The sequence below is a fragment of the Haliaeetus leucocephalus genome, unplaced genomic scaffold, assembly GCF_000737465.1.
Source record: "Haliaeetus leucocephalus isolate CR32 unplaced genomic scaffold, Haliaeetus_leucocephalus-4.0 Scaffold143, whole genome shotgun sequence".
NCBI classification, from domain to species: domain Eukaryota; kingdom Metazoa; phylum Chordata; class Aves; order Accipitriformes; family Accipitridae; genus Haliaeetus; species Haliaeetus leucocephalus.
The window spans coordinates 1,937,334-1,949,856 of record NW_010972579.1 but is presented as its reverse complement, the minus strand read 5'-3'; the positions used below and the strand labels follow the sequence as shown (position 1 = coordinate 1,949,856).

General features: G+C 50.5%; 1 protein-coding gene across 1 annotated transcript in view; it reads left to right on the top strand.

Moving 5' to 3' along the window:
* Positions 1–8,603, top strand: part of TF (transferrin) — a 26,521-nt gene extending 17,918 nt beyond the window's left edge. Inside the window, exons 21-25 of the mRNA XM_010561285.1 lie at positions 344–421; positions 2,175–2,257; positions 2,701–2,837; positions 3,782–3,836; positions 6,249–8,603. Coding sequence (XP_010559587.1) covers positions 344–421; positions 2,175–2,257; positions 2,701–2,837; positions 3,782–3,836; positions 6,249–6,465 — 570 coding nt within the window. The 3' untranslated portion in view covers positions 6,466–8,603. The remainder of the gene's footprint in view (positions 1–343; positions 422–2,174; positions 2,258–2,700; positions 2,838–3,781; positions 3,837–6,248) is intronic.
* Positions 8,604–12,523: the final 3,920 nt, after the last annotated feature.

The following is a 12,523-nucleotide window of genomic DNA, read 5'->3' as shown; positions in this document are numbered from 1 at the left end:
GGGGGCGTAGCGGCCGCGAAGGGGGCCCCGGGCGGGGGAGGTGCCCGGCTTCAGCCGCCTGGCGTCCTCTCGCACGGAGGTGGAGGTGCTCTGTGGGATTTGCAGGCACACTCCCTTCCTTCTTTTAGAAACGTGGAGATTCGGTATATAAGTAGATTTTTTTTTTTCCTTAACGGGTGCTTTTTAAATTCTTTGGGGAAGAAAAAGCCTGAAATTGTTTCATGCACGTAAATTGAAATCAGGTGTCTTAAGTCTGTTACCCCTTACAGATCACTGAGTGGATGAAAGGCGATGCCAGTGTTCCTCCAGCCTCCTTTCTCTGAAAATGACTTTTTTTCCACAGCTGTTGACAGGCAAATACCGTGATACACAGACTTCGATAACCGACAGCTCCGCAGTTTACAGAGTCAGCAATGACAAGGTGAGCAGGCAGTTTTTTCGGCTCTAACTTGTGCGTGGTTGCTACAGCCAGCTGGCACCTTTGTTTTTCTGCTCTCTCTGCTAAACCTGGCTTGATCCTTTTTGTGTTGCTCAGTCTTCCCAGCTCGAAATCAGTGCCCGGTTTGGTCCAAGTGTAGGATTTTTCTAGGCAACCTGCACTGAGAAAGTAGGAAAATACTGGGAGGTATTAGGACTCCTCGTCTCTGCAGGTTTTTTTTTCTTTGCTTGTCAAATTGTGAAACCTTTTTGATTGAAAACCATGTCTGTGTATCGTGTTTTGAAAGATGGGTAGTGTCTGGTGTTTTTTTCTATAAAAGAGGAAAAGGAGCTGCTTTTACAAGTGGAGTAAAACACATGGCACTGTGGGGACAGCAGTGTGGTTCGGAGCAGGAGGGAGATTTGTGAGGGAATGTTGTTCTGTTGTGTTTGGTATATTTGCTTGGCAGTAATTTCTGCGTCTCCCAAGAAAACCTGAATTTAACAGGTTTAGCAGGCTTAAAAAGAGTCTCCAGCTGAACTTCATATGGTCTCAAAAAGGGTTTGGGTTACTTTCAGGTCTTGGGCTGCCACAGACCTAGTTATTTTCAGTTTATGCTGATCTCTTTTGTTTCAGAAGAGTTTCTTTCTCTTGCTGGGTGTACATGTGGCAGTGAAAGCTGGCAGCATGTTACGTGCTGGCAAATTGTAGAGGATGTTTTTGTGGCTTCTCTGAGGCAATCTTCAGTAACGGTGGTGATAATAAGAGGTTGAAAACTTAGTAAAGGGAAGTGCAGGGCTTTTTTTTTGTATTTGTGTCTCTAAGATTGAGCAGACAGGAGGGATTTGGAGGGGGAGAGGTGCTGGAATGCTGCAATACGGACTGTTGCTTTTTTTTTCTTTAAACTGTAGGCAAGGGTTCTGTTAAAATCCAAGAGCAGTGAGTAGGTAGGGTCTTGTGTAGTGTTCTCTCCCCTCTCGAGAACAACGAGTGTTATCTTGAGAATGGTGACGTGGCCCTGCTTTGCCACATCTCAATCAGGAGCATGTGAGAGGCATTTGTTCTCTTTAAAGTCACTGCTTTTTCTGGCTGGCAGCCTGTGGAAAGGGAAATGTTTGTAGCTTTCAGTTAAAAAAGTGTCTTGCAAAGGCATTTTTGTGTTATTCCCAGCAAAGTTTTGTGTGTTTAGGTAGTCTTGCAGTTGGGTAGATTCTGTGCGTGAATAGGTAACCTTGATTCAGAGACTGTGGGATTAGCATTCTGTATCAGGGACTTGCAGGACAGGAGTTCATGGTTTTGCTGTGCAGGGATCTACTTGCTGTCAGGGATGGTGTAAATCTGCTGGTGTACTGAGAGGTGACTGATGAAGCTTTGTCACTCGTGTTGTGCATGTGGTAGTTGTAGGGGCAGGTACTGTGGATGAGAAATGGGTTGAACATTCTCTTTTCTCTGTGGTCATGCTCTGTCCTCTTGGCTCTGCTGGGTGGTTTGCTGGTGTTGGCACCCTCTTTACTGAGTCCAGACCATGAACGTCGTTCCTCAGCATTTCTTTTGCCTGTCAGAATTGTTTGGGCTGGTGGAAAGACTGCACCTTGGGGAGAGTCACGTGATTCTGCCTGCTATGGGGATTCACTCATGCACTGCTGCCTCAATGCCAGGCTAACTGGAATCCAAAATCAGACTGGTTTTCCCTGGTCCGTGATCACAGGTACCCCTAGATAAGGTGTTGCTGATACCTTCTTGCTTCTGTTCCCAGAGCGCTAACGTGACCTTAATCGACCTTCCAGGCCATGAGAGTTTGCGGCTTCAGTTCTTGGAGAGGTTCAAGGCTGCAGCCAGGTAACTTGGAGGAGATTGGCAGGGGAGGAGGGGGAAGGTGATGTTTCGGAAAGGGATAAACCAAATGACGGTGCTGGGGATGCTCTGAGCTGGGCTGGATTTGCTCTGTGTGATGGTACCCTGAGAGTCAGAGCTGTGCTGTGGGATAGCAGGGGTTAGTTATTGTTCTTCTTTCCTGCTTACCTGTGTTTGTAGTGCATCAGGAGGCAAAGCAGCTGCAGCAGGGAGGGTTAGGGGATGTGGTGTATCCCTGGGGCAGAGAGGGAAAGATTTCCTGCTGGGGCTGGACATGGGGTATATTTCATCCAGCATGTGCTAACCTGCTCTTGGGTTGGTTGAGATCAGATGTGGAAACTAGTAGGTTAGCCCAGGCTGGAATATTTGCAGGGGAAGATGGTGGGAGAGATTCAGGCCCAGCACATGTTCTTCCCTCTTTCCTCCAGAGGCATTGTGTTTGTGGTGGACAGTGTGGCTTTCCAGCGGGAGGTGAAGGATGTGGCGGAGTTCCTGTACCAGGTCCTGGTCGATAGCACTGTGCTCAAAAATGCACCCGCGCTGCTGATCGCTTGCAATAAGCAAGGTATTGTGTGCTGCCTTGTGGGCTGGACATTCGATTCAGTCCTTGAGTGATAGGGGCTCATGCCATGGGTGCTGAATTTCTTAGGAGTTGGGATTTCAGCAAAATGAAGGCTAGAACTTAGTTTTAAACTTGGACTGCTCAGCAGGAGCATTTCTGGCAGCCATTGGAAGAATTCTTCAGTCAGGTGTGTCTAATAGCATAGTGGAGCACCACTTGGGAGAGCTGCAGCTTTTTAGGTGGGCTTAAGTAAGGCAGGTGGCTTTCTGCTTGTGCAGAACTGTCTTCCTGAATCTGCAGGCAGCAGAAAATAGCATCAGCTTGAGCATAATAAACTATCTGTACACATTTGGTAGCCTCAATGTTAAAATCAGACAGCCATTCAGCTGCCAAGATTATATATTCTCTGTTGATTGGACTAGCAGGAACATCCAGTTACTGAAAAGGACTAGATTTTCAGATCCCTACAAGCATTTACAGTGAAGATGTGGATCCGTGTATAACAATCTGAAGCTTTTGGGCAGTATCAGGTTTGGTTTTCTTAGTTGCTTCATGCCCTACTTCAGGAGCTGCCTGAGGCCTTCATGGGTCCACATGTCATAGATTAAAAAGCACTGTGTTGAGCTCCATAATGCTAGGACAGGTGAGAATGCTGGGCCTTGTGAGTGAGACATCAAACCCTGTCCTCTGTTTGAAGCAACTTACTGGCTAGCAAAGAGAAATTAATTCCCTACGTTATACCAGACGTTTGGATTGCTCCCATTCATGCCTGCAAACCCAAAGCTCCAGCATCCCTTATCCTAGTGCAGACACAGCCATCTTTGTCCCAGTAACTGTTACGACTGCACAGTGTGTGCAGGCCTTACCGTACCTTTAGGAGGAGGAACCAGGTTCTGAATTCTGACCTAAAACCAAAGAGCTGATTTAGTTTTCTTTTCTGTCTCTAGATGTCACAATGGCAAAATCAGCAAAACTTATTCAACAGCAGCTGGAGAAAGAGCTGTAAGTATGAAATTGGATCTTAAACCCTCTGAGCTGCTCTATTCTCTCTTCTCCTTTCTATCTCTTACCGTGAGCTTCCTTGAGCCACATCGAAGTTCATTGTAGAAACAGAGCAGTCTGTTTTGTCTGTGTAGGTGTAACCAGGATGAGAGAAGATTGCTCCTTGCTAAAGCATGCAAAAAAGCAGTAGGCACAGACAGCGTATTGCCTCCTAGAAGCTGTGGGTTGGAGAAACAACATCCCAATCCTTTCCTAAAAGCTGCCATCCCTAGGCTAAGGGATAACCTCCCATGGCCCAGGGCACTGTCCTCTCTCAGGTACAGGCAGGGTTGGCTTCCAAATGTCAGACTTTCTGTGAGTGGTGTGAACATCTCAGTAGCTCTGCTTGGTTGTACTGGCACAGGTTTTTTTTTGCAGGGCTACTCTGGCATGAAAGGGCTTGGCACACAAAGCTTGACAGCTGGGGAAACACCATCTAGTTTTCCTGGTCTGCTAACAGGCATTGCAGGAGCCTGTTTGGGACCCCGTGTTGGCTCTGTATCCCCCCTAGGAAGGACATTAACCTGGGAAGACAAATGATGTATGATCTGTTGCTAATTTTAAGCTGTAAGAGGAAGTGGAAGGAGGAGAAAGTGGCTTGTAAACTGTGCTACATTGTAAGCTGCCAGCTGAATGAGCTGCACTGTCAACAGCTGGCAAGTCCATCTGGGGAGAGGGCAAGTAGAAGATGATTTTTTTAAGCTATATTTAATCTCTCTGCATGAAGATTCTGTCTGTGAGTCCCCTAATTGTAGTTGGGTCAAATCAGCTCTGGGAGAGACATGTGCAGCTCTTGTGCTGTGGTGGACTTCTCCACCAGCATCTAGTAGAGATTTTCCTTTCTCACACACACTCAGAACGGGGTATTTTGCCTTCCTGTTGCCTGTGGGACCTGTTTGCTGGTTTGCAGTTAATGGGAAGGCGGTCTTGGAGGTAGGAGGAGGAGTGTAGCTCTTTGGTCTCCAAATAAATGCATGTTTGTGGGATCTGGCCATCTTGTTGCCACGTGGTGGACTTGGCAGTGTTAGCTTTACAGTTGGACTCGATCTTAAGGGTCTTTTCCAGCCTAAATGATTCTGTGATTCTACAGTCTCTTCGGCCAGTAGACGGCAGCAGGGTTATTTGTGCTGGTGCCTGTTCCAGGCTGAATACCTGACCTTCCCGTTTTTAAGGGAATTAGTTGCCACATATTCAAGCTCTCCAGGAAAATAAGCATTCCTTGGTTTTCCAGTTGCCTGTGTGTAGAAGTTGGATTTCTAGGTATGTTATATGTTCCCCGTTAGGCAGTGTTATTCCTGCAGGCTGGCAGATTGCTGTCATCCTCCTCCCTGCGCTGCCGTACTTGGATGTCCTTGTGTGGAGAACCCAAGGAAGTGTCCTCTCTTATTCCTGAACTCATAGCTCTTGGCAGTGTTGTTCTTTGCCTGTGCCCCATTAATTTAGCTCCATCCTGTGAATAAGGAGTAGCTGGGGTTGACTGAGAAGCAGGCACTGCCAGACTGCTCTGTCTCTGGAAGAGATGGAGCAGTCCAGCCATGAGGCTCTACTAGGCAGTTGAAGACCCGGGGAGAGATTGCTCTTTGCATCTCTGCCTAGTGCAGCCCCTTAACTTCCCTAGCCTTGCTTTTTGAGACCTCGGAGGCAGTCAGGTCGCGGTGCCTCTGCATCTGTTGGGCTGTTCCATCTCCCCATGCTTCTTCTGCCTTGGATGCCTGCTGAGTGTGGACAAGGGGGTCCATCCTTCCTCTCCACATGTGGCAGGGAGTTGAAATGCTGCAGCAAGCTGCAGAAGCAGTAGTGACATTGCAGCCTGGTCCTTGGGCAAACATTGCTCACGGGAGCAGTGGGGAGACTTGATCCCCCTCTCAGTCCCCAAAGGTGTTTGGCACACTCAAGTGGCAGTGGGGTGAGGCCCTGCATGGTGCCTGATATCATGGGTGCTTTTCTCTTCCCAGTTAATCTGTTAAACTAGTGCAGATCCTGAGCCCTGTGAGCTAAATCATGTGTAATTCCTGGTGACTGGTGTCTGCCACAGGGATATTGGGGAAATTCAGATGAGGACATCATCGCCTGACTCTTGCTGCTGTTTATTACAAAACAAAACCTGTTTAAGCACCCTCTTATTGAGTGGCCTCTTGTCTGTCTTGCTCTCTGGAGCCTCTCTGCAGTTGTGCCTTCCAGCAGGTTTTTAGGATAAGTTGCCAAAGTGCCTGCCCCTGCCTGTGCCTCACAGGGCAGAGCCATGGGACCTTGTATCCTTGGTGTAGTTGGCATCCTGCTGACAGAGTTGGGTCCAAAATATCTCAGCAGCCATGGTGTAGGTAATATTCCCCTGCTTCACAGTTCTTGACCCTTTCCCTTCTCTGCTTGCAGCAATACCTTACGAGTGACCCGCTCTGCAGCCCCCACCAGTCTGGATGGCTCAGCTACTGGGGGACCTACCCAACTGGGGAAGAAGGGCAAGGACTTCGACTTCTCCCAGCTACCCATGAAGGTGGAATTTGTGGAGTGCAGTGCTCGGGGCAGCAAGGGAGAGGAGGGAGATGCTGACTTCGAGGGCCTTGAGAAATGGCTGGCCAAGATTGCCTGAACGGAGAAGGGCAGGGCTGGAGGGAGAGACCTGGGGAGGCTGGGGGGCAGGACACTTGGGGACTGAAAGGAAAAAGGTGGTCTGAAGCACTCAAATCTCATCTTGCTGTAGAAAGAAGAAACTTAAGCTGGAAGTCAGCATTGTGGTATCTTCCTCTGCTGCTAACGGGCTTGGGAGCAACATGACACAATTGCTGGTGTGATTTCCTCTGTCTCTTCACACTGCAACGTTTTTTTCCTCTCCCCTCTTCCTTTATCTTCCTCTGGGATGTTGATCCTCTGGCCTTCTGTGTTTCTTTAATAATCTTTAGGCTTTTCATTTGGTAGTTGCCAAGCAAATTAGGAAGGAGTGCACTTCCAGGTGAGATTGGAGTCTGCGTGTCATCTTCTGCCTTGGTTTAGCTTTGGAACCCTGTTGCCTCTCAGAACTACTGATCACCTCCTGATTCGAACTTTTTTCCCCAGCCTCTCGCTGCTTGGGAGCACTGTGCACATCACCTATGCTGCCCCAGCAAAGTGCATAGACTCTCTCTCAGTTGGGCAATCATTGAGGAGAGTATAAAAAGCTGTTTTCCTCTGTCTCCTACCTTCCTATTCTTCCAAACTGGTGCAGTCCCGTTTCTGTGGGACTGGAGTGATCTATTAAATGCCAAAACCAGGCTGGCTGCTCTGCCTTTGTCACTGTGCACTCCCTGTGTCCAGCTGCGGTGCCTGTGTCTTTGGGTGATTTCCACTGTTGGACAGTTCTTGGGAGTTTTTCTTTAACCGAAGGCTATGTCTTGAAAGCTTGTTTTGCTCTGCTTCTCCTTCCCATACTTCAGGCTCTTCTCCCACAGACATGTAAGTACACTCTCCAAGTGGCGGAGTTACAGTAGGGTCTTCACTTGAAATGGTGAGGTGGGCATGTTTTTAGATTCGTACCTACATTACGTGTGAGATCTGGCATGATAGGCATTTGTTGTGCAGTCTCCTGCCTGTCTCCTGCTCCAGTGATGGCAGTAAGATATTTTTTGTGTGTGTAACTAGTCAGCAGTTGTGGCAAAGTGAGAGGAAAGGTCAAGGAACTGCTAGCACATTAGTCTGATTCCTGCTCCTGAGGAAGATGCTCAATGAAGAGGGGGAAGAAATGTGAGATTTTCCCAGTTCATTCTCATTTGTCTGTGGTGTTTAAAGCCAAAGCTGTTGCTGTGTGTGATCTCAACTGTTAATCTTGCAGGAAAGATTCAGGGAATGCCTGTCACTGTAGTTATCTCAGTGGCTCACGAGGCTGCTCAGAGGCTTGGAGTGTTGAAAGGCTCTGATTCAGCATGCTTCTAACTGCCCAAGGGGCATTTGCTCTGCTCCTTCCCATGCTCTGGCCGGGAGCATTGGTTATCCAAAGGGAGATCTTCCAGCAGCATTGGTGTTTGGTCAGGTGGGAGACAAGCCCCTGGTGCTGTGCTAGGCATTCAGCTTCCCCTTCCTGAACAGCCTTAAAACACAGTTGCCCTGCCCAGCAACTTCATATAGCTTTGTGTTCTGATGGGCTGTCATTTCTGTGCAGCACCTATGTGAGGATGATTGCTCTCCACACCACATATTGTGAAGTCCTACGGCATTGAAATTTTTCCTTTGTTTTGTTGCTTCCCCTTTTGTTTTAGGGTAGGAGGGAGTGGCTGGCTCCTGATAGGCTTTTTATGTCCTTTGCAGGCTCCTCTCTGATTTGATGCTTCCTTCATCACTCAACTAGTCTTGTGTTCTTTTCCTTTTCGTCTGGGGCATTCTCTTCTTCCCTGTAGCATTGCCAAGTGTTAGTAGCAAGAGCAAGGTCCTGTGCTCATGATGGAGCTGGGCCTTGCATTTCTAGTCTTGTGAACCCAGTGGCTCTTCTGCTATCCATGCAGGAGGTGGGGAGGGTTATATTCACAAAGTATGTTATATTCTTACATTTCCTGCAGCCAGAGCATTGTTGGAACATGTTTGTCATGCTTTGAACTCCTTTAGCTGGAGATCCTTCCTAGGCTGCCTGCTTTGAATCTGTAATGCTGAAGTGAGAATATTGCTGTTTCTTTGGGTGGTTATTCTACTTGCAAAGACTTGTCTCCTTGAAAAGCAGAGGCCAAGCACCAGCCTCTGCTGGGTTAAGGGGGGAAGGTAGCATGAGGCCATGATTGGTTTTAAGTTATTCTTACTAAAAGTATTCCTTAAATAAATTTTTTTTGCTTAAATGTTTGTTCTCAAGTCTGCCTGTATTTGTTTTGACTCTTCTCAGTGGTGTCAAATCTGCATGAACTGGGGCTTTGCTTCTGCTCAGCATGATGATGGAGATCAACCTTCCTGCTTGGTGGCCAGCTCTGTCTTGTCAAAAAACAATGCTTCCTCCACACACAGGGCTTTTGGGGTGGCGGTTTTTTTGGGGGGTGCGTATTTACTCCTTAGTCTGAATATTGGAGACTTGATAAAAACCGCCAACCCAGAAACTTAAGAAAAAAGGTACTTAAATGCACAGGAAAACTTGAGCCAGCTGCAGTGCACTGTGTGCAGCTGTTGTGGTTTAAGTCACAGAGCGCTTGCCCTGCTCTGTGGCAGAGGTGGCTATGATACCCTGCAGCTTTACAGCTGGATGGAGAAGCCTTGGCTTTCCCTGCCTGAGCCTGGCTGGGGGGTGGCTCTGTGGCTGCATGGCTGAGCTGGGGCTGTACCCAGTGCTGCTTATACTGGAGGATGGAGTGTCCTTTGGGCTGTTGCAGAGCTGCATGTGTTTTTTTGGGCTGCGCTCTCTGATTTGCCTGTTAAATATTTGGGGCTGTTTTTCTCCGGTGGCTGAGGGAAAAAGGCAGAACTGGAAACTCTGAATGTTGTTTTCTTGGTTTTTTTCTCCCCCCCCCCCCCCCCAGTCAGTTTTGTGCTTTGTTTTTTGCTCTTACCTTCCTTACAGCCTGTGGCTTTGTGCTGGCCAGGCAAGTTGCTCCTCAGGCTGCAGCTTGGCAACCAGTGTGTTTAAATGGCTTTGGCAAGACAGCAGGATATGATAAACTCAGTCCCTTCTGCTCCAGCTGCCTGACCCAGAGTCAGTCACCCTGCTGCATTTACACATCTGCAGGGATTGAGGCTTTCACTGGACTTTAAAGCTCTTTTGATCAATGTTTTTCGCTATGGGTTGTGCTTTGCCTGCAGATTGTTCCCCTGGAAAGGAAGGGTGCTTTCGGAGGAGTCTGACAAGCACAGTGAGATCCAGGATAGCAGAAACCACATCAAAGTGGAGGAGCGATTGCTGAAAGGCAAAGAAAAGCAAAAATAGCATGATGCCTGAACACTGGCATCCCAGTGGTGGTGGTTTCCAAGGCTCCCAAAACCAGATGTTGCAACTGTGACCTTTCCTGTGCATGAAGCCATTGGCCAGCCCCAGCCACCTTGACACCTTTGGGGCCAGGAGCTTCTGTGTTGGCCCTGTTTGGGCCACCTTGTATGCTTTTGCTGGCTGGCACCTCCTGGGGCTTGTCCAGCTTGATGTTACCCCTGATGGGATGAAGGTGGAGAAAGCAGAGTTAAGGAAGGTCACATGGGAGTTGAGGGAAAACTTGCCAAGTGGAGGGGGAACGGAAAGAGGAATAGCACGGACAGACCTAATTTTCGCAAAGACTTGCTAATCCAGAGCAAATCCAAGGCAGCTCCCCTCCTGTTCTCTTCCCTCCTCTGCTCTCCTGTCCCTTTACTCCCCCCATGAGCATGGATGCAAGCAGGACTGTTTGCCAAGAGCACAGTGAAAAGAAAAGTCACACCTTGCCCTGCACAGCGATGGAGTAAGGACAGCAGAGGATACATTTACCTAAGAAAACTCTTCCGCTCTTGTCCTGTCCCTCCCTATCCCATCCAGGTCATCTCTCTTCTAGTCTGTGATGCTGCCCAGGAGGGGATACAGCCGCATTGTAAGGGAGGAGGAAACTGTCATGGCCCTGACTGGCCCATGCTCCTTGCCCATGGGCCCAGGAGCCCCATCTTGCCTGAGCCCTGGCCCTTCAGTCCCTTCCTGAGCTACATCTCCAGCCATCTTCAGTCCCTTCCTAGCCATCTCCAGCTAGGCCACGGCCACATCTGTGCCTGGCCATGGACCTTGCTGATCCAGACCTACCAACTGACTCTCCAGCATCCTTTGCTATCTCATCCCTGTGGATACTATTGCTGATCCCAACCAGCAGCATCTGGTATGGTCCCCTACGGGTGGCAAATGTGCTTCAGCAGCCACCCCTCCTGCAGAAGCCATGGGAGATGTGACCTTCTCAGACCTTTGCTCTTGGCTTCACCTTTTAGCAGCATCTGCTCAGTGAGGTGGATGGTGTGTCCTTTGCCTGGCACCAGGCACTCTTCAGATAAGCTCATGATGCAATTCTTGTGATACCTGTCAAGCGGTGCTCCCATGTCACCCTCTACAGGTGACAGCAGGCCATCATCATCAGAGGGTGCATCCCCATGTCCCACCAGCTGACACTTCTCTTCCCCTTCTAGTGGGCTGCCTTTATCCTGCCAGGAAAGGAGAGGTCCTGGGTAGTGCTGTGGGGCAGGAGAAGCTCTGCCAGAGCAGATCAGGGAGGCCCTGGAGCTGCTGCACTCCCTTCAGTGATGTGATAGGCAGGGATACATCCTGCACAAACCTGCCCCCACCTGCAGTCCTTTCCATGCTACCTGCAGTCCTCTGTGCACTGCATGTGGGCCTCTGCCTGCATCCACGTGCCTGATGCCTGCTCTGCCCTACCTGCTGCCCCCTTCCATCAGCCCCATATCTGTGCACCCTGCTTGCAGCCCCCTATGCCATTCCTGCAGGCCCCCTGCCTGCACCCTCCTGCACTATGCCTGCAGACCCCTGCCCATAAACCCTTGCCTGCAACAGCCTGCCCCCTGCCCACAGATCCTGCCTGCAGCCTGCCTAGAGCTCTGTGCCCAAAGCTGCATGCCTGCAAACCTCTGCTCTGTGCCTGCAGCTCCCTGCCCACTGCCTGTAGACCCCTGCCCACAGACCCTTCCTGCAGCCCTCTGAAAACTGCCTGCAGCCCCTGCCCACTGAACCTTCCTGCAACCCACTGCACCCTGTCTGCCACCTCCTGCCCACTGCCTGCAGCCCCAAGCACCCTGCCTGCAGCCCCCTTCCTGCAGCTCCATGCCCAAAGCCCCCTGCCCACAACTCCCTGCTTACAGCCCCCTGCACCCAGCCTAGAACCCCCTGCCTGCAGCCCAACAACCAGAACCAGAACCCCCTGCACTCTGACTGCAGCACCAGGCTAACAGATCCCTGCCTGCCCTGCCTACAGCCCCATGCATCCTGCCTAGAGCTCCCAGCCTCATGCCTGCAGCCACTTGCCTGCAAACATCTGCTCCCTGCCTGCAGACCTCTGCTGACAGATCCATGCCTGCAGCCCCCTGCCCAGTGCAGCCACCTGCCTGCATCCCCATGCTGGATGCCCACTCTACCCTACCCACAGCCCTCCGCACCCTGCCTGTAGACCCCTACCCACATCCCTACCTGCAACCCCTTGCATCCTGCTTGCAGCCTCATTTCCACAGACCCTTGCCTCCTGCCCCTGCCTGCAACTCACTGCCAACACCCCTGTGCCTAGAGCTCTTGCCCTCAGCTGCCTGCATCTTGCCTAGTGCTCCATGCCCAAGCCCTCTGCCCACAGCCCCATAATGCAGCACGCTGCCCCCAGCCTGCAGACTCCTGCATGCTACCTGCAACCCTCTGCCTTCATCCCCATGCCCAAAGCTTACTGGGCCATCAGCCCCATACCTGTAGCACCCTGCCTGCAGCCCCCTGGGCCATGCCTGCAAGCCTTTTGCCTGCAGCTCCCTCCCCACAGACCCTTCCTGCTGCCCCATGAACCCCGCCTGCAACCCCCTGCCCACAAGCCATGCCTGCACCCACCTGAACTATCTTGGCAGTCCTCTGCCTCCAACACCATGCCTGCAACCCCCTGTCCTTTGCCTGCAGCCCCCTACACCCTGCCTGCAGTTCCTGCCCACAGACACTTCCTGCAGCTCACTGCACCCTCTCTCTAGCCCCCCTGCCCAAAGCCCCCTGCCCACAG